Source organism: Rattus norvegicus, chromosome 9 (assembly GCF_021556685.1).
Source record: "Rattus norvegicus strain SHRSP/BbbUtx chromosome 9, alternate assembly SHRSP_T2T, whole genome shotgun sequence".
NCBI lineage: Eukaryota > Metazoa > Chordata > Mammalia > Rodentia > Muridae > Rattus > Rattus norvegicus.
The window spans coordinates 10211745-10238963 of record NC_141542.1 but is presented as its reverse complement, the minus strand read 5'-3'; the positions used below and the strand labels follow the sequence as shown (position 1 = coordinate 10238963).

Here is a 27219-nt window from a genome sequence, read left to right as displayed (position 1 = left end):
GCCAGACAGTAAGAGTAATTCGAATGAGTCTATCACAGTTAAGTCAGGCTGATGGCACAGTGGAGCGCTGAGTGGTGAAGACAACTCCAGAAAGCATGATGCCTGGTTATTAGCATTGAAATCGGAAGGCTGACCTAGAATGAAGCATGATGCTCTTGCTCAGAATTCTAAATACCCCATGTAGCAATACCCTGTGTCTTCATGTGATCTGCTGTCCTACTGACTTTGGAAGTCAGCTCAGGCAGAGACTAGAGGTCTCTTCTATGTGCTGGGCAAGAGGGTCTGGGACAAGTATTTACTGCTCAGTCACATTCAACCAGTGAGGCACTGAACTCCACCTTCTTGTAGCTTATATATTAGTTATGGATTTGCTTAATGCTACCACGAGAAATGAGTTGAGCGGAGGCAGTTGTCACAGTAAGCCGAGTGACAAAAGGGAATCCGAGGCTTAGTCTTGGAGCTAGTTGTACACTGGTGGATTTCTAAAGAGCAGTCTTCAAAAGAAAACATGGCTTTGCATAGCCAGAGGAACCATCACCATAGCTAAGTGACTGACCTAGGCTGAAACTGCAGCCCCAGCTACAAAGGAGGTCCTCCTTTTTTCAAAGATCTTTCTGGAAATAATCATGCACGTGTTAGCAGAAGCGACACATACTTGAAGTTAGTAATCTGAAAAGCCTGAACTCCAAATGAAGTGATTTCCTGTTCTGCAGCATCGTGGTCTGTTTCCCTAGGATGAGTCCATGGCTCTGATATTCAGAATGTTTTCATTGGTAGCTACTTCCCGTTGGGTTTTGTGATAAAGTTAGGAAAATGAATGACAAAGGCTTCCTAAGACCTGTCTACCTGAAATATACACTAAGTTTGACACAACTCCCCTTTCTCTTGTATTTGATATTGGCGATAGAAATAGTATGTTGAAAATTCCTAGCAAATGCTGTTCATGTACAAAATGCAGCTTGATACCCAGAGGTGATTTAAATCCATGCCTTGGAAGCAATATTTGCTTCACCTCATGAAAACATGTAGCATAATATTTAATGTTTGTCTCACTGTATGGACCTTAAGGGTTTTGCTCCATGTGTTAAGGCATTCCAGTAAGAAGCAGGATCTCTAAGTGGTATGTTGAGTTGAAAATCTTTTGGTAGTACAGGGTAGCAGGGAGTAGGATTGGGTCTTACCAGGACCCAAGTCTTGCCTCCAGCACTTGGAGAATTGACTGATGCGTGCTAAGCAAATGTCCAGGTGAACCTGGAATCTTAGCATTAAATGGCAAGGATTGGATTGTCTTTTCCCTAGTTTCTCCTTTAGCAGTGTGGGAGCTGGCGTCCCTCTAGATTAAAGTCAAGGTGCTGGTTAATGACCGATCTGAGACTGATTTGCTCTGTGTTTTTGCCCAGCGGGATGTTAAAAATAGGTGTTGATTCTTTACAATGGGTGCTCAGGTTTCGATGCAACAGTATTTATGCGGGTGTTCCTAAGGGTTCTCCAGCTGCAGAGAGATTCCGTGAGTGGGTATGTGGCTTGATTTACAGCTTTTATTTCTGTTGGTTCTTTCCTCCCATAAATCTGCCCAGACAGAGTGACATGTGTTTATTAAGTTCTCTGTATCACGTGCCTGTTTATTTTTGCGAGATGTTCTAGGATGTTAAAAACGCTCAGCTCATTACAGATCTGAGATTGGATGCTTTGTCGCCGCCTTCGCGTTTCTCAGTGGCTGTGGTTAGATAGGTCGGTTCTTGCATTCTGAATGGCAGCTACACAGAAGAAAACAGTCTGATTCCGGAACAAAAAAGCCTGTTGTCGTGAAACTTTTGAGGGCGATGGATTTAGGATGTAAATTGGGAGTTATAAAAGTAAATATTTTGATTTACAATAAAGCATTAGATTTGATGCTCGTTTTCCCTAGAGTTTTAGATACAGAATTCAATCAAACATTAGATTAAAAAAAAAAAAAAGAAAGAAAAGAAAAGCATGCCTTGGCACCAGAACAGATTATTTTGTTAAAGGTACCATAAGTTAAAGGTCAATTGTTATTTCTGCCTAATTAATGTTTCTTCCTAGAAATGTCGAGGGCAGATATTCCTGAGAGGTTTTGTTTCAGTCTGCGTTGTGCAGGGTTTTTAACCCCCACTCCTCTAGCACACTAGCTGGTGTGCAAGGGCACGCACACATCACGGTTCCAGAGTTGTAAGGGAGTTGGGACCCTTTCCTATTTCGTCTTCTTTTTTAAGCCTGGAGAAAAGATAGCTCCAAGCCGAGTCCTATGTAAAGTGAATGAGAATTGTCAGTTTTATTTTCAATTCATAAAGACATAGAAATAAGCGTGAGTACTCCATTTACAAAAATCACACCTGGGAAGTGATGTTCTAGTTCTCCCTTTCCTGACAGCATCTAAGAAATCTTGGATTTTAAAATTATTAGTATCAGATGCTTGCAAAACACATAGTGAAATACATTCCTCTCCTGGCACAGCCTGTAAGTAGGCGGGTTCCTTGAGCCTTGAGAGTCATCTCCACAGGCATTTGATAAACTTAGAGTCCACTTGGTTTTCTGTGTTAAAACCCTTAGGGTGTGAATATAGAAATGTTGTTTTTTTTTTTTTTTTTAACCTGTACTTTGTGTTTTGTAGTTAACATGGACTGAAGTGACATATTTCTTAAGTTTTAAAATATTAATAGTCATTCTTTCCTAAGAGTATCATCAGTATTCATATATCGCATTTCACATAAGACTATGAAATGTATCACATATTAATACATTTGTTCATTCCAAAATATCTATTAAACTTTTCAAACATACTGACAGGCTGCCGGTGCATCAGGCTGCCTTCCTAGTGGCTGAAGGCAGTGTGTGGTTAACTCCTGTGGTACTTGTGGTGTACCCCGGCACTTCTCCCGTGCTTAGTGGCAGGGAATTCTAGCCCCATGTTCAGAGGAGGAGCCTTGGGCACAGAATGTTTGGATGGGTGCTGTGGCCACAGTAAACTCTTAGAAATTTCCCACTCAGAGTCCAAATGCTAAACCCAGAGTCTCTTGTGGTCACACACACACACACACACACACACACACATACACACACACGGATAAAGGTGGTTCCAGGTGTCCACGACACACCTTTTTTTCCTTGGAGTTCTGATAAACTTCAAGGTGTCCATTTTGTTTATTCTAATTTGGGATGATTTTCTCCCACATGTGTTTTGTACCTGTTTTTTTTGTGTTGCTCCATACCCCTAATTTAGGGCACATTTAGGCATACTTTAGATTATAGAGGTGGAGGTTGGGGGTAGGATTATCTGCTGGTTAAGGCTGTATGTAGGAGGGCCCAGAGTCACTCAGCTTTGCTCACTTCCCCTCAGCTCCTAACATCTGAGGAGTAGGTATGTACGATTGAGCTCATGATGGCCTTTTGATTTGAAGACCAGAGTTAAAGTTTAGCATTTTTATTAGGTCTAGTGGGCAGTTAAATTTCTCAGGTCTGTTTCAAAGTGTAAGCCTTTTATCATTGGATGGGTGGACTGATGGATAAGGAGGTCACTGACAGTTACCCACAGAACAGTTTTGTGCTTGGATGTCTTTGCCCCTTCCTAGTACAGAGCTGTAAATCTCTAGCTGAATGCCAGAGACCTTTGAGGGGAGCTCCTTAGAGGATCTTCTCCCCTGTTTTTACAATTACAAAGCTTTCCCTCAATCCTACTAACCATGGACTCTGCTTCATCTGTCCATCCATCCGTCTGTCTGTCCATCTACTTGCGTTCTTTTGGAGATAGGGTTTCCCTCTGTAGTCCTGGCTATTCTGGAGTTCTCTGTGAGACCACGCTGGCCTTGAACTCACAGAGGGGGTTCTGATTATTAATATTTGCTATTAGTATTTGCTTTGTCACATGCTGAAATCTTTGGTAAACTAATTAGCTGTTATTTTACTGTTAATTGGTGACCGCCATTATCAGTGGTGGGCTGCATTACGTAACTGGCAAGCCAGCCCTATTTAGTAGTTACGTGAATTAGCACAAAGTTCATAATTTAACTTTTTGTCCCTTTGAGCCACATCATTTACTCTCTCTGTTTAGCAATAGTAGAAGGAGACACCCTCCAAATTCTAAGAGTGTGGTCATTTTTAGCTGATTTAGATGTGTAGAAATTGTACAGTGACTTGGCTAGCTTTTCCTAACCTTGATATCTATTAATCCTAAAAACTAACTCTTAACGAAGCAACTGTCTAGTCTGAATGAATTGATCTCAAACATTTTATAGGCTTTTTCTTAACAGTAGTTACATTTGGGAAGTTCAAGCCTTGCCAATTTCAAGTGTTTAATAATTTGCAAGTACATCATTTTCACGTGATAATCTCTTTTGACCCACGCCTTGTATTAGATCTGGATAGGTTACCTTTGACCTTAGGGCACTAACACAAGGAAAATTACCATATCATGAGAGCACAGTCCTCTTCCTTCTAATGTATGAACTAATAATGTTTCCAGGGCTTTGAACAGGGCCTAATCTGAGAGAATGGTAGCTGTAAAACAGTGCTTTATAAATGTTAAAAAGATTGACAGGCAAATCATGCTAATTGCCCTGATTGTTGTTGTTGTTGTTGCTGCTGCTGCTGCTGTTACACAGAACTAGTTTTAGGCTGCTTTTGAGCCTTTTCTTTCTCAATTAGTACTGAAATGCAAGTTGGGTTTTATCTGGATTCCTTGTTAAATTCACTTTAGTTAAATGGCAGAGTTGGACTCCTAACAAGTGCACAAACAACTCCCTCTCTCCAGTTCAGAAGCATCACATACACACACACACACACACACACACACACACACACACACACACACACACACACCCAGTTTCTCTCTCTTTCATGGGAAACGGCATGGTTCCAGCATGCTCTGGTGTAAAAGCATGAGCAAGCCTTGATGGAACAGGAGAGAGCAGCAGCCTGGCTTTGCCGTGCATTGCCAGTTGAGGCAAGGGCCACACTGGCTGTTGGGACTTTTAAATCTAGACTTAAACAGTATTTGTTCTGTATAGCATTTTAAGATAGTTCTATTAGGAATTGTATGGGCTTCGGTTTTAATTTTAACTGATAACGATCATAAAACTCCCTGGGATGTGTGCATGAAGGGCACTAGAGAAATACAAATATGCAGTGTTATTTTGGGGTGCCAGAATGACATCATGGTTGGGTCGCTAGGCTGCAGAATCCCTTCTTGTATGTACAGGAAGGGGCTCATTGCCTCTCTCTCTCTCTCTCTCTCTGAAAACTTTGTTCTCTTTAATCATCTTTTTCATTAGAAAATATTCTTTCATTTTGTAATAGTTTCTTATAGAAATGCTGATTTATTAGTTTACTCCTCGGGTTAAAGATGCAAACCAAATGATCCCTTAGACATTAAGAGCTCGAGGCCTTAATGGCCACTGCTGGTTGAGATCTCATCCTTATCTGTGAAATATGGCTTGGTACCACTAACTGTCCCACACTTGCCACATTACCTGCTGTCCTAAAACTATCAAAAATGTGAAACAGGTAAGGGCTTTGTGATACACAGGACCTGCCTGTGTATTGATGCTTGGGTTTCATTGGCTTTTTAATTGTGCTGGTTTTTTTTTTTTTTTTTTTTTTTAGAATAATGCTTTTGTCAGCTACTTTTTTTCCTGTCTTTTTACATACATGTTTCCGTGTCACTGCCTTTCCCCAGCACTTTAGCAAGCTAGCGCAAGCTTCCTGACTGTCAGAAATGTGAGTAACCGACTCTCTGTGCTCTGATTTCCTCCTCTGTAAAAGGAGGAGACACTGGTACTATTGCTGCAAGAATGAGTTAGTGCCCCCCCAACCCCCAAAAACCAAGGAGAATGATTAATTCTCAGTTCAAAAGTGGACAATAACTCTTCCTTTGTCTGAATGCCATGAGAGGCTTGAAATCACATTATGTGTACTGTACATGCTTGTAGGTGGGTGGTGGGGGCAGCTGCCTTTAATCTCAACACTCAGGAGGCAGAGCCAGGCTCATCTCTGTGAGTTAGGGGACAGCCTGGTCTACAAAGCTAGCTATAGGACAGTCAAGGTTACACGAAGAAACCCTGTCTCAAAACAAACCATATAAAACAAACCAAACAAACAAAAAATGAAAAAGAAAAGGAAAATTTGTTTCTAGATATATTTTGACTCAGGCTTTTTTTTTTTTCTATGTTAATGTAAACAACCAAATCTTTTTATTCGTGAAATGTAAAAGACCACACACACACACACACACACACACACACCCCTCATTCAATAGATACTTTTTTTTTTTTTTTTTTTGGTTCTTTTTTTCGGAGCTGGGGACCGAACCCAGGGCCTTGCGCTTCCTAGGTAAGCGCTCTACCACTGAGCTAAATCCCCAGCCCCTCAATAGATACTTTTAGCATCACCCTTTAAAATCATTATAAAATTATGACACTTTTATGAAAGTGAGGGGTGATTGAAACCTTGTGTTTAATATATAAATCTGTTCTCAATTTATGTCCATTTGCAAATTAAGCAGATTGGATATCTTAGACAATGCAATGTCAAAAGGGGATGTTAACTCATTAAATACTTTCACCCCTTTCCCTTCATGCATGCAACACTAGAAAAGACCTATAAAGTAAGAAAACTGTTTGTAGTTAACTGTGTTAATAGAATTAAGGGTTTCCCCTCACATTGTAAAATGCTGTGTGTGTGTGTGTGTGTGTGTGTGTGTGTGTGTGTGTGTGTGTGAGAGAGAGAGAGAGAGAGAGAGAGAGAGAGAGAGAGAGAGATCATGCGATCATGCCGAGAGATTTGTGTGGAGGTCAGAAGACAGTGTTCTAAAGTCGGTTCTCATTCCCTACCCCATGGGTTGTCCTCAGGTCATCAAAAAGTGCCCTTACCTGCAGAGCATCACACAAGCCCTAGGACTAGGTTCTACTTGTTCCAACAATTAGCACCCAGCAAGAATTCAGGACTTTTTGCTAAATGGAGGCATCGCCATATGATAGTTCCATGTTTATTTCGTGGATGATCTCGGCAGTGTTGTGGTAGAGGTCTGTAGACATTGACGTCTACAGTATCCGACTTTGCAAACTGCTTTCGGATTGTACTTAGTTATTATGCATGGGACCTTCGCCTGACCAAGGGCAAATGACTTCCAAGCTTTTGCTTAGGAAAGCTCACTGTGATCCCAGGTTATCTTGTGCTTTTGTGTATTTATAATGTTCTTGATAGATTGTAGAACTTGGCTGTTTTTAAGCAGAATAGTAGTCTTGGGAGTACAGTGGCCCAACAGTATGAAAAATGCTAAAAATGTGCTAATCCTATATCATAGTTAAGTGTGAAGTTTGTTACTTGTAGCATTATTATTACACACACACACACACACACACACACACACACACACGTACCTTTTTTAAAGGAGTTTTAATTGTGTCATAGACTCACGCTTTTTTTTTCAAATGAATACTTCAGTTTGTCCATTTTCTCAAATTTAAGGAAAAGGTTGAGGGGGAGTGGTCTGTCAGGTTTCAGAAACAGCCCTGCAGTTCACAGACAGGTATTGACACTGCCAACCCGGAGGCCTCACCTCGTGTTGGCTCATGTCTCCTCCACTGCTGCTCAAAAGCCAGTCTGTGGCATGGGAGACTTTGTTTAGGGCCCGAGACATAGGCTGTGTAGCGATCCAGACTCCCCTGCATTTAGAGAGCTGCAAGTGTAGATAAGTTGTCAGCCACTCTCTAAAGAGCCTGGGAGACGAGTGGTCAGTCACCTGCGGTGAGCACCCATGCCTCCAACATGGATGCAACTCTCTTCACTTTGTGCCATGCACTCCAGCCCAGTGAGATAGTGTACCATTTCCTTGCAGAGGTGATGACCAGAGGCATTTTTCCTAAACCGAAGGATTTTTCTAACATCGCTAGGGAGGAAGCCGGATCAGTGCTATGCTCTTTGTGTTTGATGCAGAGGTCATACTGGTTTACATCTGTGTAGTAGACATGGGGATTCTTGAGTGAGAGCTAACAATGTTAGCCCAATCCCTGAAATCAAGGGCCAGCCTACTCTCTTAGTTTTCTGTGAAACACAGTCATATGAGAATGTGGTGTGTAGACCGCATAGTAGATGTCTGAGAGCTCGGCCAGACTGATAGTCATAACCCATTTGGTTGGGGAGTGGGGAGGGGAGGGTTCTGAAAGGCTTGCTGAGGTCCTGTGGCCCAACACTTGGTATATGTTGGGTATAGCCCCTCCCATATACAAATACACAGACACTACACACACACACACACACACACACACACCACACACACACACCACATACACACATACTCACACACACACTCACACACACCACACACACACCACACACACACCACACACATACACACACACACTCACACACATACTCACACACACACTCACACACACCACACACACACCACACACACACCACACACATACACACACACACTCACACACATACACACACTCACACACACTCACACACTCACTCACACACTCACACACACACCACACACACACCACACACACCACACACACACACACACACTCACACACATACACATACTCACACACACTCACACACTCACTCACACACTCACACATACACTCACACACCACACACACAAACACACACCACACACACACACACACCACACACACACCACATACACACATACTCACACACACACACACTCACACACACACCACACACACTCACACACACCACACATACCGCACACACCGCACACATACACACACATACACACACTCACACACACTCACACACTCACACACCACACACACACTCACACACACACCACACACACAAACACACACCACACACACACTCACACACACTCACACACTCACACACACCACACACACACCACACACACACACTCACACACACACACCACACACACACACTCACCACACACACAAACACACACCACACACACCACATACACACATACTCACACACACACACTCACACACTCACACACTCACACACACCACATACACACACTCACACACACTCACATACACACACACACTCACACACACCACACACACACCACACACACAAACACACACACCACATACACACTCAGTATGGTCTGAAATTTAACTGTTTATATGAAGAAACAATTCAAAGAGAGTTGAGATTCTTGTGGATAGCTTCAGAGGCTAGCACACATTGTTATGCTTGGAAAAGTGAATTATTCAAAGTACTGGAGCTCTTGTCTTTATTTTGCACGGTAAAGCTTTTTGAAAGTACTCTGTTTAAGAGCTAAGGAAATGAGTCTGATGTCTTTCCCTGCTACGTTTAGGTACTAGAAATGATGTCCTCTGTAAAGATGGCCCATTCACCCATCTACACACAGGCATCAGAGAAGACATAAGCAGAAATAGCTGGTGTGTAAATGTGCAGTCTCAGATTGAGCTAAATCAGATCTAATCAGATTTTCCCAAACTTAGGCATATCTAAAGAAAATGCTCCAGTGAAGTCTACTTAGATTACTGTGATGTTTAACCCAATAACATTTACATTTTTAATAATTTTATCACACGCAAGATGCTAAGAGACTTTAAGCTTCCTGCAAACACAGCTCTAGTTGGAGACGTGTACAGGGTGTGCTTGTGGAGTGCTGTGTATAAAGCCCAATTGATTCTTCCCGAGGGCCTTCGAAAAGACAGTCCTCTCCCAGACTCTTAACCCTGGTGGAAGACACAATGAGGATTCAGATCTCTCTGTGTTCTGTGTACTTGCTTTGCAATATCATAGCCTTTACTCCTGACGAGAGACCTTTTACAAATGCTTCACAGGTTCAGCTCTGAGTATTTAAGTGGTTAGAGGGTTTTATTATAGAAGAGAGGAGGACAGAGTGGAGGATTTGGTCCAATGATATTATCTGGGGTTTGTGTAAAATTACTTTAACTGTGTGGAAGACACATGGCCACTGCACCAGCATTTTCTCTGAAAGCCATGGCTTATGTTATTAGATATTTAAGATATCTGCACTTTGCAAAATGATGGTGTTTCCACCTTCTGGAAATAGATTTGGGCACAGTGAGAGCAGAGATGGGTGTGCTTTTCCCCACTTCCTTTGGTATTCCGTCAGAACTCAATAATGTGTTTTCTTCTGCTGGCTCGTCCTGGCTACTTTGGATGCAAATGCCATTTTTTAGGCATCAGGATTGGTCAAGAATGACAAGAGCCCTCCCTAACTCTGACAACTAGGGTTTAAGTGAGATTTACAAATGGTCTCTCTTTTCCTAACAAATTGAGATTTCAAAGGTGTGTCCCTCAAGAGAATAACTTAGAATGTAGTAGAAGTTCCAGAGGAGAACATCAGCTAACAAGGACATCAGAGTGTGACACCTAGTGACCCTGTCACTTGCTTTCATAAATGGAAGCACAGTTCCCTTTTTCCTAGCCCCAAATACCAGATGGGGACTACCTGCTAATTTCCAACACTTTCAGGCCCTGCCACTGCCTCATAGGATATGCCTTAAAAAAAAAAAAAAGATCCTACATGTGGTATTTTATAGCCTTTGAAATTTAAACAAGACCCCATTAACAAAGAATCCCTATCAGAATAGTGTTTGCATATGGTTGATTCAGCTGTGTTTGATGGCAAGTTCACGTTTGACTTTTGGCTTTTCCACAGACACATAAAGAACTGTTTAGGAAATGCAGCCATAGGTAGTCAAGCCTTGCCTAAGGAGGAAGGACACAGACTGGGAAATTGAGCTTCTCAAAAACAAACAAACAAACAAACAAACAAACAACAGTAAAGATCTGGTAGTTCAGCAGCTCAGAAAAAAAACGTTCTTTTTATTGGAAATTGCAGAAAGATGTTTATTCCCTCCTTGCCATTAATAAATGAAAAGGGTATGTCAGAATTCATGTTCTGGTACTGGAAATAACTATTGAGTTTATCCCAGCATTCGGGCTAGAGAGGAGTTAGGACTAATTATTTTGGTTTTGCTATTGTACATTTTTTTTTGTGTGTAGGTATTTCTTTCAGAAAACAATGATTTTTAACTTTATGACAAAGACATTAGCCAGCAGGAAAAATAGAATCCAGGTGAGACATAGCCGCGGGATTGGCCCCACAGAATCTAACCCGCGCGAGATTTTTCATTCGCCTTTTATCTCTGGAGTTTTCCAATTCCAAACATATATTCCTTCCACACAGAAAAGATACTCCGATTCCTTAGTTGAAATTAATTAGCATTCAGAAACCAGATCGCATGTTTTTGGGTATTCATGAGATCTCTGTTTGAAAAAAAAAATGTTTTTAACTTGTAGAAATGTGTTGCAACACACAGATGGGAAGAAAAAGAAAAAAAAAAACCTCTTTAGCAAGCACTGTGTGTAAAAGGAATATTACATTTTACACGCTCCTGATTGCTCTGTGTAAACAGTTTTTGACATCTGTCTTTATAGTTTCGAGGAGAGGAAGACTTTGTTAAAAGAATCATTTTTATACAGCAGCCACCATTTCAGCCTTGCTTTACCTGTATTATGAAAGCAGATGGTCTGCATGTCTTTTGAATATTTATAACTATCAAAAACAATCTCTTGCTATTCACCCTTAGGCTTATGAGATGTCAGGACTGTTCTGGTTGGAAAAAAAATCATCTTGGGTGTTTACAGAAAGAGGATTACATTAAGCTGAAATGACTATACATTTTCCAGTTTAATATTTGTCCATCAGCTGTTTAATCGTATTTAGATAATTGTGTAAATAAGATGTGGTAGCCCTTGCCCTCTCAGCTGAAGGAGCCCGTGAGCTTCCAACATGGGTGAGCCACCATTTTGTAGATGCTGTCTCTCTCCTCCACCTCAGTTAGCCCAGACCTGAGTCCCAAGCAAGTTATGATCCAGACATTTAAGTCCTGTTTGAAAAGCCCCAGTAGCTAGCAGAAGGCCAACATGGAGAGCTCAGAAACACCGGGGAGCTGCTGGCTGCCTGGCGTCTAGGAGTGTATTGTCATATGCAAATGCCGAGCAGCCGATTACCCCTTTAAAAGGGGCCTGGCCTCCTCCTCCTTCTCCCCAGTTTGCCTTGCTTCTGGGTATTTTGGAAAACTTTTGGAATAGTGGGGGTTAACTGGTTTTTTTTTTTTTTTTTTTTTTTTTGACTGGAAGCTGAGCAATCACAGATAACAGATTTTGCTGTGGTTGGTTGATTTGGCAGAAAAGCATGAACAGTTTTGGTTTAAATGATTGAATAACCTGATTAGCATTGTTTTGGGGTATTTTTTTCTTTTTTTTCTTTCTTCCTTTTTTTTTTTTTTTTGAGGGGGGTTGTTAAAGGCACAACAAGCAATTTGAAGGGTAATCAGATTACTTGCCCTTCCTGGCTGACAACCTTGTTCTTGAGAAAGCCGCACTCTCTCCCAAACCAGTCCTCTTGGCCACTAAAGTGACCAAGCTGAACGATAAATCCACCTTGCTTCATTTTTCAGTGCGTTATACATATACACTACAGCCCGTGCGATTCCCTAGCAGGGGCTTGGAAGAAGCTAACATTTGCGGAAATTATGTAACCTCAACCAGTTCCTTGCATTTTTTCTTCTGTTTTCCACATTGAGAGAGAGACCTGCAGATTTTCGAGCAAAGGTTCAGAATGTTCCAACAATATGTAAGTCAGGCTTTAGAAAAATTCCACCCTTACCTTTTCACAATTAGAAAGGTTATAAATAATGTATTTGGCTGAAAAGGAGGCTCAGCCTGTGGCAGATGGTATCCTTCTAGAGGGCTGGGGTTTCTGGGAAGATGGCATTCTCACAGATCGGAACTTTAGCAGACTCAGAAAGAGCCAAGCTCCTCATAGGGAGTAGACATGTGCTTTATGGATCTTAGAAAAGCTTACAACTTGGCTCCTAGGATGAGAATATTGTGTCACACTGGGGTTAGGAGACCCACGGCCAATTTCTGCCAACTTTTAAATTGTATCTCCCAACACTGGGATCTGAGGCCTGCTATTAGGTTAGTGTGCCCTGTGGCAGCATTTGAACTCGGAATTTCTAGCACAGGAGTTTAGTCACTTGGATTAATTGACTCCCAGAATGTTAATGTTTTTACACCTACTGGCCACCAACTGATTAGGAAAGTTGCCACAGAAGTGTGGCTTTCAAAGTGCTCATATAAACAGACACCAAGGGAGCAGAGTGGGGACTACCAGCAGTCTCCTTGGAGATGCCTGTAGGGTTGATTTTGAAAAACCCGGAGAGGGATCTCTTGCAAATTAATGAACAAAGGCTCTCAAAGCTAAGAATTTGGGATTGAAAAGTTCACTTGGCAATGATGCTGTTGCCTTTGACCTTGAAGAGCAAAGGTGAGGAGGATGTCCCAGTGATCCAAAGGAGTGACTCCTTTCAGTGGTCCTCTGCCATCTCTAGGTGTGTTCAGCCTTGTGGTGAGATCAGTCTAGAAGAAGTGCTCAGTGTAGGAAGTGCTAACCACAGTGGCTTTGCCTGCTTGAGAGAGGGAAGGGAGGAAGGCCTGACAGAAATCAGGCCACAGTAGAGCCTGAAGAATGAACAGCTGTTCCCAGTCAGAGATACAAGAGCGAGGGGCTACCTCCAGGTCTGAGGAGTGGGATGAGTCTTATACTTGCTGTGAGGTCATCCCAGATCTACTGAGTGGAGATATTGAAACAAAGGGGAAGGTGGGTTTTTTTGGCTGTTTGCCCTTGTCAGCCCTTGACCTCACCTGCTATGACATTTAGCTAGAGCATCCTTGAGTTTCCACCTAAAACGACTTCTGTGGAGACAAGGCGATGTCTCAATTGGTAATGTGTTGGTGACACATGCATGAAGACTTGAAACAGATCCCCAACTTAAACATGACATATAGAGCCTCACATAGTGGCTTAGAATCCCCATACTGAAAAAGTGGAACAGGGCATCCTGGCGGCTAAGATCTGGTGAGAGACTTGTCTCTGAAAATACGGTGGAGTCTGACTAAGGAAGACATCTGATATTAATCTCTGGTTTACACATACACCCATGCGTGCGCACACACACAGACATCATTTTGAAAATTATAGATGCTACCTTCTGTTATTTAAAGCATTCTAATTTTTTGTGTCGCACGAGCACATTGTGTGTGTGTGTGTGTGTGTGTGTGTGTGTGTGTGTATGCATGTGTATGTATGTATGTGTGTCTACAGGTTTGTGTGTTAGTCAGAGGACAGTGTATGGAAGTCACTTCTCTACTATGTAATTCTTGAGGATTGAACTCAGCTAATCAGGTTGAACAGGCGCTTTTTCCTACTCTGTCATCTCAGTGACTATTGAAAGCATCTTTGGTAGATCCATGTTACCATATCATAAAGGTCCAGTGAGGAAGTAGGGAAGTGCAGGGGGAGGGTCCTCTAGCAAACAGTAAGTAAGATCATTTCAGGCCATAGCCTACAGATTTAGTGTTAGGCAAGGGCCGGGGAAGCCGTGGTGACAGGGCACATGTGGGTGCGTTTTCTATACGTGGATAATAAGGAACTGCACGGCACTTTCATACATGAGCTTTAAATTTACTGAAGGATTTCAGAATGTTTTCACTCATTATGCAAACTCTCCTTTCGCCCTCGACATTGGTGCAGAGAGTCATAGTATATTGAGAAGATGTAGGACATCCCTACTTCTTAGTAGGTGGCAAACTCCTTGGGCAGAGAGGCTCTATCCGCCATATCAGCCAAGGAAATGGGACCTGGAGAACCAAGGACAGCGAACCACACTGGTTATTTGTTGAAAACCTCTGCATGTTTCTAACAGTGTATGAACTTCTATGCGGTGTTATATTAACATAGGAAAGTGTTAGAATGTCTAGGTAAAGTGCGATAATTCCTTTTAGAAATTGGACTAAAGTGGAGGAGCCTCAATGGCATCCTCTGGGAATCACGGCTCGCTCTTGGTGATCGCGATAGTTGTATTAGAGTCTCACATTATCGATCCAGTGTTACAGTGGACTAACCGAGATGGAAGTGGTGGATTGCTAACTGGATCAGGTAGTCCTGGCTCTGCTTTTGGCAACTTGCTGAGAGTCTTTTTGCACTATGGACCGTGGGAGACTCTTAGCATAATTGCAAGTTATTGGATTAATGGCAGGGCTTTGAGAGCATATTAAGAATGTCTTTTTAGAGAAATAAAGTGTAAAATCAACTAAAAAGTAGAAAGTGTGGGGGACAAAAGCTGTCCCAGGGCCTCATTGGTGAGATGGCTGTGTTTTGCATAACTCCACCTTCTCTGTCACTCCCAGGTCTTGAGAGGATCCTAAACGTACACACCTCAGGAATATGTATGTGCTATAGAATTAACACGATGATGGATGTCGGAGTTAATAATAGCCCAAAGAGCTTTACATTTGAAGTAGATTAAAGAAGATAATGATATAAAAATATTCTTGTCCCCAAACTGGCTTTTCTGGTTGTTCCTTGCCTCCCAACAATGGAGTCTTCTGTAAGCTGTTTCCCTGTAGACCAACCAGTCTGAAATTTAAGCTCTTAAGTTTCTACTCACAGGACCAGGAGGCTCGGTGCTTCAGTCTTCTAAGACTCAATAGGGAGTTAATTTAGCTACTACAGACTGTGGGTGAACCAGGAATTAAGTCACAGCAATTACTATAACCAAAATTATCCGGGAAAAATGCTTTTGTTTATTGGAAGTGTGGTTGTGTGTGTGTTTTTTAAACCTTCTCTTAATGACACATTAACATTATTGTCTTCGTTTGTACTACCAAATGGCTGGCTATTTTTCAATACTTTTTTATTTTTGAATCAGGGTCTCACTATGAGTCTGATTCGGACTGGAACCCATAATACAAATCAGGCTGCCCTAGAACTCAGAGGTCTGCCTGCCTCTCCCTCCCAAGTGCTGGACTTGCAGACTGATGGGCTAAGCACCATAGCATCCAGCTCTGCAAGGCTTAACTTTTTCTTTTTCTTTTTTTAAGCAAGAGAAAATTAACAAATAGACATTTTCTTCTTCTTTTTTTTTGCTTTCCTTTTCTTTTGGGGGATGGAACTCTTAAAATGTTAATTAACACAAAATGTATATATCTAAGTATTTTCTGGTCATTTAAAACCATCATCTCAAGTTTTACTAGATAAAACCGGCAATCAAGTCTGAAGATCTTCTGAGGGAGGCTCCTGTAACAATTGCTTCCTCAGTGTGACCCCTAAAGACCCTAACTCACCAGCAGTAATCTATACATTGAGCATGAAGATATAGAAATCAGGTCTCCTACTTGACCATGCCTGGCTGCCCCGAGGAGTGTTGGAGGGCGCAGGTGCTGACGGGGAGGTCAGAGATAGGGCTCCAAACTGGATTTCACACAAGCTTCCAGGCAATGTCCATGACTCTGGGGACTGGGTATGCTTTGAACAGCAAATGCGGAGTTCAGTCACCATGCTGCAATGCTAGAAGCTTGTATCAATTTCCATCACGACGTCACCTTTGCGGGCTTGGACCAATTCGGATTGGTGCACATTTGTGAGCAGTAGGTGGTGTGGATGGAGATGGGAAGGGGGTGTAAGACCAGATACTGTATTTATGGGGCTGGGGCTTGCCCCTGTAGTAAGCATCTGGCGATCTACTTAGTGAATTCTAAGATGCTTAAGCTTTGCTCCCAGTTGACTTAGAAACACGAAAAGCCAGGTACAGGTCCCTGAGCAGAAGTTGAGGGCTCCCCGCATGTGCCATGGTGTGTTCTCACACAAGCTCTCCCCTTTCCACACAGAGCATGATCTCCTCCATCGTGAACAGCACGTACTATGCAAATGTCTCAGCAGCAAAATGTCAAGAGTTTGGAAGGTGGTACAAACATTTCAAGAAGACAAAGGATATGATGGGTAAGCAAAAGAAAGGAAAAAAGAAAAAGAACCCGTCCTTTTGCAGTGGCGACATACCATTGCATGTCATTTAGGGGTTTATCAAAGTCACATCGAAAGCCAGATCTTTTGATTGCCCAATTAGAGATCAATTTAGAATGTTTCTTTGGGGGTGGGGGAGTGGGTATGAGTATAATGAGATAATTAAATTCAATAAATGTTTGTGTTTAAATCAGCTACACTGACTCGGTTGTCAGACATGCAGGAAATCGAGGCGTGAGGAGGAGAGCTGTCATTTTGTAACATCTCAGTGAAGACCTAACCAGGCCTTGAATAACTAATACCGGCTGTGATTTCTCACAGAGATAATCATGCTTAAGGATTTTTGCTTTTGTTTGCAAAAAAACGAGAAAGAGCCTGTTTTCACACCAGCTTTCAAACAATGTTCAACTGCGAAAGACAGTTTCCACCATTGAGATGGAGTGGTTTTCATGGCTCCAGACCCCATAGGTAGACGCTTGTCTTCCTATCTGGAGTAGAACCAACACTTTGATTTCTGAACTTTCAGTCCAAGCCTAGCAGCCTCTCTGAACACACTGCTTAGATCAGCATTTCTTACTCAGGACATGCACAAGACAAGCTGCGGTCTCAAACGGCAGGCCACAGTTGCATGCTGTGGTCGAGCATGTAGAGCATTTTCTCTGTTGTGAATCCGCTAGAGCCCACAGGAGCAAACACCATGGTTAAGGTTACTGTACCTTCCTCTTTCATACGCCGTACCTTCCAGATAATACATCTCAACATTAAATAGGAATGCAGTGTCTCATAGATATACAAAACATTACATATGCCCTACTGTAAATCTTTGTGTGTCACCATTACATTCATTGAATAGTAACAACAATAGTAACTTTCCCTGCAGATTTAGACATAAGAATTTTGAGCATGTTTTAGCTTTTAATATTTGAAGAAAAGCCATCCATCTACCAAAACGGATTCTTTTCCTTTTATAGCTTCGGGCCATAATGAAGACAATATATCAATTTCTGGAATAATTGCCTGAATTACCGTTCCATGTATATGGCCCACTTGGGCTGATATCACTGGTGGAAACTGAAGGCTTCTCCCCTTCTCAGCTATACGTTGCTGATATCATTGAGTATAGCAATATGACCCGCTCCTCTGATTATAACATCTGCATCTTTAACGAAAAGAGAAACGATGATTAGAATCCAAATCGAACTTACCCACGGGAAGTGTGGCCATTTGAAAAGGCTTACCTATTCATATTACACTCGGGTCTCAGCCTCCCTCCAGTCTCTTCTGTGTAGCAGCAAAAGCATTTGACACACTTAGAGCTGAGTCTCAGCCAATCCACACAAGTGTTCTAGCCAGGGGAGAAGCATTCATCCCGGGTAGGTGGGAATAAATCGCAGAATCGTGACAATGCCACCACTGTACCAGAACAGCTCTCTACCCCTTCCTTAGCATCTGCCGAGAACCACAGCTTCTATTAAAAGCATTTGAGCTTTTAGCCACACTGGGTGTGCTGGCTTGCTCTACTCTAGTATGTGTTTGCTTCATCCCTAGAAGTATTTGCTGATATCCTTAGTGTCTGTGGTTGCCTTAAATGAACAGGCCACCTATGATGCCAAGCAGGGCAGCCAGCTCTTATGCCCATCTCATTACACCCCGTCTGACAGCCTGCTTCCTCCCTTTGCCTGGATTGCTAGAGTTAAGATAAGGAAGTATTTGTAAGTTTTTCACTAGTTGTTTCATACTTTATTTGCTTTTAGTTTAGCTCACGGTTTCTAGTTGCCATTTAGCAAACAGTGTACTTAAGGCCATCTTAAAAGAAGCAACCATTGCTTTTGAGCCTTCTCTTGCTTATAACTGAAAACCAGTAATAGTTTGACCCTAAAAGCAAATGTAAAAAAAAAAAATGTGTATACAGTAGTTTTTATCCTTAAATCAGCAAGCAGTTCTCAACCTTCCTAATTGCTGTAACCCTTTAATACAGTTCTTCAGGTTGTAGTGACCCCCCCAACCATAAGTTTATTTCTGTTTCTACTTCATAACTAATTTTGCTACTGTTATAAATTCCAATGTAAGTATTTTGGGAGGTAGATGTTTGCCACATTTCAAAACGGGCTGAGTGTTGTCCTGCAGTGTGTGGCGTGTTCTTCATTGCTGTCTGAACTTGATTCTCTCTCCTTTTTGTGTACTTTAGTTGAGATGGATAGTCTGTCTGAGCTATCCCAGCAAGGCGCCAACCATGTCAATTTTGGCCAGCAGCCTGTCCCAGGAAACACAGCTGAGCAGCCTCCGTCCCCTGCACAGCTCTCCCACGGCAGCCAGCCCTCTGTCCGGACCCCTCTTCCGAACCTGCACCCTGGGCTTGTGTCAACACCTATCAGTCCTCAGCTGGTCAACCAGCAGCTGGTGATGGCCCAGTTGCTGAACCAGCAGTATGCAGTGAACAGACTCTTGGCCCAGCAGTCCTTAAACCAACAGTACTTGAACCACCCTCCCCCTGTCAGTAGGTCTATGAACAAGCCTTTGGAGCAGCAAGTTTCCACCAACACCGAGGTCTCTTCCGAAATCTACCAGTGGGTGCGGGATGAACTGAAACGAGCCGGAATCTCACAGGCAGTGTTTGCACGAGTGGCTTTTAACAGAACTCAGGTCAGTTTTGTTCCTTGTCCCGCCCCTCCTCTCCCCCTTCCCTTGTTTTGATCCTGAGCCCCGTCCGTGCTGGTGTTCTGTTCGTTCTTAAACGCTGGGTTCACGTCCCTTAACATGGGATCACATTGCCTGTGGCTATGGTGCCTAAATCCAGTCTCTTCCTCGTCTGCCCTGCTCCCCTTTCAGGAGCAAACGTCTGTCCTCATCCCGTAGAGCAGTCGGCGTTAGCGGTGGACGGTGAAGAAGGGTCTAGCCTGGTGTCCTTGTCCACGTTTCTGTTCACAGCAGACCTAAGGACATTAATGTGCTTCGTCGACATTCTTCAACTCTTTTTTTTTGAAATTGTACCACGTGCGAGTGGTTTCCGTCGTTTAACTCTGCAGCATTTCTTAGCCTGTCTTCCTTCCTCCATGATTTGTCCCTGTTCTTCATGCCTCCTTCTTGTTTTCCCCCATCTTTATGGTTGAGTGACATGCACTGTACGGTTTCTCACTGCACACTGTGAGGATTGACCACACTTCTAAGGTTCTCTCCTCCTGCTTCCTTTTTCTAGAGTCCTAGGATTTTTTTTTTCTTTCTTTCTTCCTTCCTTCCTTCCTTTTTTTTTTTTAAATCCACATAGTAAATATTTGAGAGCCATAAAATCTTTTATCACTCTGTAGCCCAGTAGCACTGGACAGTGGAGGAATGGGTGTGGCTTGGTGGTATCTCACGCCTGTCTATGTAGCAGACTTGTGCTTGGTTGGCCTGTAGGCACGAGTTTAAATGTTCAATTTAGATTTCTCCTGGAGGCCTAAAAGTGCCCCTCCCTGTTAATACCTTTTCTCTCCTGGGGCAGATTCCTGTGAGACATAATCTCTACAGGGGATTTTATCTTTATGTTTATAAAGGTTTATATGTTTAGATACTAATATAGTGTATTTTGAGCCAAGCCATACTACAGTAAGAACATTTAGCTTTGAGGACATAGTATCTTTTCAGTTTTCTTGTTTTTATTTTTTTTTTCTTTTGTTTTTGGTTTATTTGTCCTTTGCCAAACTCATTTTTGCCTTTAAGGTTATTTTTCTTATTATACAATTATAAGAATAATTTTTGGTACAAAAATAAGGTAGTATTGATTCCTTGTTAGCACAGTGCCTGAACCTGGGAGAGTCCCATCTGTGGCTTGCATTTGGCTGGCCCCGACGGGTTTTAGGTTCCGAAGGCCTGGTGGGGCCTTCCCGGTCCTTCCTACCAGTTCCCTCAGCTGCTTTTCCGTTCCTCATTGTTCTGCTTTTAGAAGGATGGCTTTTACACCGGGTTATATCTTGGGTTAAAAAACTTTGTATCATTTTTTTTACCAGGATCCGTGTTTTTCCAGCTTTAAAGTTATATTTATTATCAGCTAGTAAATTCAGTATGACTCTTAAATTCCCTTGGGCGATAATTTTTGAAAAAATGAGCAAATCACAAGCCAGTGTCTAGAAATTCTGACTTGCCATAGCACTCTTTATTTTGTAAATACAATAATTACTAGTAATGTTTAGTACTGGGCCAAAAACTGGGACTACATAAAAGTCAGATGTTTGTTGAATGCAATTAAAAGCCTTCAGACAAAGGCAGCCTTGACACAGACACAGATTATAGATTTACTGATAGGCGCTTGAAGAATTGAACAAATAGTTGTATGCTAAAGCACAAAGGATATGTATGGCCTATGTGTGCTTAGAATATAGGGGTGCGGTCAGCACAATTTCTAGCTGTGCCTGTGAAGTGCTGTCTTTGGTTCTTACATAGAACATTTGTGGCTCTCTGTAGGGTTTATTACAGGGAGTGCTGAATCCTCTTTTCATATGAATTAGCACCTTTCAAAAGGTGGGTCCCTGTAGTTTATATGAAGAACAGTGAGTTCATTCTTCTGAGCATGGACAACAATGGCAAAACTTCATCCAGATTCCAGTCCCTAAATGGGCAATTTTGAAAAAAGAAAAACAAAACAGAATGATTTGGAACCCTGGACTTATCAATAAACAGATTTAATTTTAAATATATAATTAAATATAAATACAAATTAAATTTTAAATCTATAATATTTATATATTGGTGATGGGTGTTTTTCAGTGGAAAGAGATGTTGAGCCTTGTATGGATTTTTTAAAATATGTATTGTTTCCTGTGGATATATAAATGTGTATTGGGAGCCAGCTTTTGCACACACAAGCATGTATGTATCTTTCAGTGGTCATACTTAAAAAAAAAAAAATCACACGCACGCGCCCACACGCAGCTGCATTTAGTTTGGTGATTATACATTCATAGGAATGCATGTCGTGTGTTTATTTCAGAGTGTATGCATTTCAATAAAAGCAGGTGCAGAGTGAGAGTAGGGTGTGAGCGTGCAGTACGAAAATACACATGCTGATGCATATGTAGCGAGAGAGCTCTGCACTTAGACTGCACATCTCAAGTCGGTGTGTGTTCACTGCAGCTCACTTCCAACCCAGCCGGGTTTGAGCGTTACTATAAAATCCGTGTGTAAAAAGGCGAAGCTCGGATATGGGTAGGGAGTGTGTTAAAACATTGGTGTCATAGGCAGCACGGTTAGGAATTGAGAATTATTTTAGTCATTGACAACTTTAAAAATCCTGGACTTCCTGTTTTAGCTCTTGAGCCTCTCCCATCATCTTAATAGGGCTTCCCAAATTAAACCATAATCCTCCCAAGACTGTCGTATACAGTGTTGAACAGAGAGTCTACCATTTCTGAAAAGTTAAGGTGAAATTTGTATGATGACTTGTTTAAAGGAATTCTCCCTTTCTGAATGATAGGCATATGTTATTTAATTGCTACTGAAGACAGTAGCTTTTAGCATATGCCATCCGTTCAGTTCTGTCTACGTGATATCTTTTTAATGGAAATCTATAGCCAGGAGTGAACGCCAGTGCCTCAACACTTACACACTTTTAAGTTCACCTCTCTCTGATACTGTCATTTAAAGGCTGTGCTACAAGGAAATGCATTTCTTTAAAAACTAAAATAAAACCCAGAGATTAACTCTGATCCTGCTCAGTGACTTCCTCCCTTCTGTCTTTGACACACTTTATTTTCTAGTAAAATAAAGAATTAAGATGGTTTATTCGAAACTGGTAACAGTAATGGACCCTCATGTAATGTTTTATTGAATTTGAGTTCTGTGAATTATGCGGTGGAGAGAAATTCACCTGCTGAAGCATAACAGAAATCACTACTGTCTTCCTATCCTTCTTCAGTGTGATTTAAGAAAAGTCCACTATCCATGTCACTCACTATCGAGTAAGAAGCAAGAAGGTACCATTATCTGGTGTGACAGCTCTTGATGAACCTACCAAGGGACACAGAGATGAATGCATCTACTTACAACTTACTTGGCACAAGGCCATGAGCAGGTGGAGTTTGAAAATAGTCTTTCACCTGGACACGTGATCAAGAACTCACCAAACAGGCCGGTAGCCTGGAGAATATTCTGTCTTTCTCTAGGAGGGAGGTTTCCTCAAATTTTTTTTTTTTTTTTTTTTTTTTTTGTTTCTGAGAGCTTTGAAGTTCCACAGAGCTGATAAAATCTATTTTAATCAGTGATTATGTTCAAAGAGGAGACAAACTGGAGGCCAGACAGGCTTTTTGTTCAGATTGGCCAGCTCTTTAACTTGTCTGCTGTTTTAAAGAATTTATAATGAGCCTTTGGAAGTACTGATAATATTTATTGGAGGTTTTCTTTCTTCTGCAATCATTAATGAATTTTTACTTGTAATAACTTGTGTAACTCTTTGTCGGAATGTAAAAAAAGAGAGGTTTAGGAATTTATCAGTAAATGTATTCTTTAATTGAAAAGAATCAGGGCTCTCCCTTAGCCACTAAGTAATGACAGCAGAATAATTTGTTTTCATACATAGCACACATATCTAATTATTTGTATGATCTGAAGTCCCAACGAATGCCAGATTCTTATTTCCAGGGAGAATAATATTTGTGACGTGTTGGGAACGCCTTTCATAACATACACTCTTCTTTTTACTTCTTTTTTAGAAACAAGATTACTGATTTTATCTAATTTAGTTCAGTGAATTTATTGAAGCACCTATGGGACACAGACTGGCTGTACTTTAACCTGGTACCTCAGCTGGTTCTGTGGTATGACAGGTGCGGGTGGCCTTCCGTACTCCTGTTTCTTTAGTATGCTGGATTGTCGATAGCGGATCAGTCAGTCATGAGAAACTAATACTAATGACCTTAACCGTCCCCGGCAAGACTGCACTGTATTTAACCTGTATAAACTGGGGACAGGGACCACACAGATACTGACTTCATCAGCCATTCAAACTACAACCAGAACATGACCAAGACTTCGACTCTAGTGTCTGTGTCCTAACAGCAGTCATTTGCATCCAGATTATTCTACATTACTCCAATAATTTTTAAAAAATTAACACTAATCATATGGTGTCTAACAATATTTTCAGGCATTTCCACCAGGGGGCACTCCCCTCATTGAAAGCTCTGGGCCAAAAAGGAAAAAAAAAGTTTTCTGAAACACAGTAGATTGTCTACACTGGCTGCTTTGGAGCCCCTTGTGTGTCTGGGGTGTGGAACACTGTTGGGGAATTGGTACACTTCAGGCAGGAAGCCTGCCTTCACTCAAAGGGATGACTAAGTCTGGGGGAAAGGGCGCAGCAGGGGCAGCTCTCCTAGGCTTAAATGGGAAGGTTGGCCGACTTCAGATTCTCACCCAAGTGATGATGTTTTCTGCCTGAACCACAGCCCCAATTTTGTCTTCTGTTAACTTGAAGGAGAGTGTTTCTGTGGCTTTTTTCACGGGTTTTGCCGTGAAAGATATGTAAAATATTATTTTGTCATTTTGAGATTGTTAAATATCTGATGTCAAGTGCAATGTATGAGAAACCTAAATATCAACAGGGTACCCTTTGCCCTGATTTGTTTTTTAATTTACTGACTAGTTCGTAGGTAGCCTCATGCAGATTGATGTTTCACAGGGCAAAGCCACTGAGTGCCTTGGCTGAAATAGCCCCTGGCCTTGATTCTTTCGCCATAGCTTCTAATGACCATTTGAATGTATTCTAATGTCCCCCTTTTCACTTCTGTAGTCTATATACACATAATTATTTTGGTATTTATCAATGACTTAAGCACAAGGCATTGAGTTAAAATGACAAAATTAACCATGCTGTTATCCTTGAGGATTTCGTGACATGCTATATATTACATGCATTACTGTGCAGTTGCTATATGTTGCTTTCCCACCCGTGTTTTTGTCTGTTTCATTCATGTGTGTATGTATGTATGTATGTATGTATGTATGCATGTATGTTTTTGAGACTAGGTCTTAACTGTGTAGTCTGGTTGGCCTCAAAAGCACAATCTTACCGTTTTAGCCTTCCTGGTGCTAGGACTACAGGCATGGTACCCCACCTTGATTCCAAGTAGTTTCTGTTTGTTTTTTAAGTATATAACATTTTGTGGGAGCAGTGACTTTGTGTGTGGCGTGTCTGTTTATTTCCATAAGACACATCAGAAATGGTCTAATTAGTTGGCCTCGTATAGGTTAAAGAGCTGGATAATTGACTGTTCGAATCTGAGGTCAGTTGACAGGATGTTTGTTCTCAGTGGACACAGTTTCAGTTACTCGTTAGTATCCTTGCCAAAAGCACAAGAGCTTTAGTTCTTAAGTCACATTTCACAGGAAAGTCCAGGCTTAAATCCAGGCTTTGGTTGCAGTAGACCAACTGAGAGGTTTATTTGTGACTAACTCAGTTCCCCAGAGCTTGGTGGCCATTTCTTCCCCCCTTAAGCACCAGCTTATAAGTCAAATGATATATTTTAAAGGGGTAAATGTTCTCTTACTTGTAATGTATCAGGCAACGTGATACACTGATGAGAAACTGTAACAGTCTCCAAGCATTAAAACTCTGGGGAGTCTATTTTGCCTTCTCTCACTCAAATATATACTTCTGACCATTTCTTTAGGGTTTGGGTAGAGGTGGATTGTCAAATTATGCAAAAATCTGGATGTAATTCTACTGCGCTAACTATAACTGATGTAACTATACTATGGTAATATGTCTAAGTAAAGGAAACAGGCTGCAGATTGAAGATAGCTACCAGGTCCTGTCGCCAGCACAGCCTTTGCTGTTCTTGGACTTCAAATTACCCTCCAGATATATTAGGAGGAAATCACCCATTTAAAAAATAAATCCTCCCCGAGAGAAAAACAAAAGTATTGTAATACTGAGTTGTTGAGGGAAGAGAAAGACCCTAAGAGAAGTTTCTAGATGTTTGTAAGTTTCTGCCGTTGCTAATAGTGATTTTTAGTTCTCAAGAGACTTGATGATATCCTTTTCAATATGTCAAATTCTGGGATAGATTTTTACAGTGTGGAAGGGTAGTTAAGTATCTCATGTGTGATCTGTGGTTTCCTAAGCATCAAGTTTTCAACCTGTTACCTATCAGTGTAGCACAGAAAGTTTTACAGTTGCTTATGGTAGTCTGTTTTCCTTTCAACAGTAAATTCAAATGACTCCCTGTGACACTTTGTAAATTGAAAATTAAGGAATAACAAAATATGATCTGTATAACCCAAAACCTTAGTGGTCTTCACCGATGTGCTGCAGCTTGTTTTCTGGTGTCCCCTCAAATACTTGTCTCATCCCTCTAGACATGGCCTCGTGCATTAACGTGTCGAGCCGTCGGCCGCCCAGGCCTTTGTCTGGAAGCTTGAGAAAACGATACAGTTCAATGCTGTTCTGCTGTGGGGATTTTACTTAGTCCTAACTTCTCTCTGCCATCTCTCTGTGAAAGATTTCACGGCGAGTTAAGCTACTCAAAAGGAATGAGACCAATTAGGCTGGTTGAGTTTCTGCTATATGTAAAGCAGATGCTTAATAAAATCAAGGATACAATTGAGGCTCTCTTCCCCGCCACTCCAGTTGTAGCTAATATATTCCTCTGCAGACTCAGCCTCTGACTGCTCACTTTCCAAAGGCTGAGGAAAAGGCAGGGGACATCTACAAACACCTCCAACCCCCATCAGGGAGCAACCTCACCCTGGTATCTTTCTTCCCTGCAGGGATTGCTTTCTGAAATCCTCCGCAAGGAAGAGGACCCCAAGACTGCATCCCAGTCTCTGCTGGTAAACCTTCGGGCTATGCAGAATTTCTTACAGTTGCCAGAAGCTGAAAGAGACCGGATATACCAGGATGAGAGGGAAAGGAGCTTGAACGCAGCCTCCGCCATGGGGCCTGCCCCGCTGCTGAGCACGCCACCCAGCCGCCCTCCTCAGGTGCAGCCTTCTCTTTCTTGCAGTTCTTTCTCCTGCCCTAAAAAAATGCGATGATGACTGTCAGCCAGAAATTGGATAAATAGATGCAGATGTTTAAAACTTGTGTAGATTTGCTTGAGAATTTCATCCCAAATCACCAATTCTGCTGGAAAACAGCCCATTCCTATTAGACAGAGAGGGAAGAAGACTGATTCATGTTGGTCCGAGTCTTTAGGGTTGAAGAAGCAACTTCCGTACCTCCACTGGTTACTACAGAGTGCTGAGACACCACAGGACAGAAGTCACAAGGCCTGGTTGATGTCAGTGGCTTGAAGACTGCCATTTGAATAGTAAATAAAAATAAATAAATAATTTTACTTATATTAATGCTTTCTAGT

At 41.8% G+C, this 27219-nt stretch overlaps 1 protein-coding gene across 49 annotated transcripts in view; it reads left to right on the top strand.

Annotated features, from left to right (window-relative positions):
- Positions 1-27219, top strand: part of Satb1 (SATB homeobox 1) — a 93129-nt gene that overhangs the window by 29902 nt on the left and 36008 nt on the right. For all 49 annotated transcript variants that reach the window (XM_087565735.1, XM_087565734.1, XM_087565714.1 and 46 more), the window contains 3 exon segments: positions 16759-16870; positions 19080-19534; positions 26630-26842. In XM_087565735.1, coding sequence (XP_087421861.1) covers positions 16759-16870; positions 19080-19534; positions 26630-26842 — 780 coding nt within the window.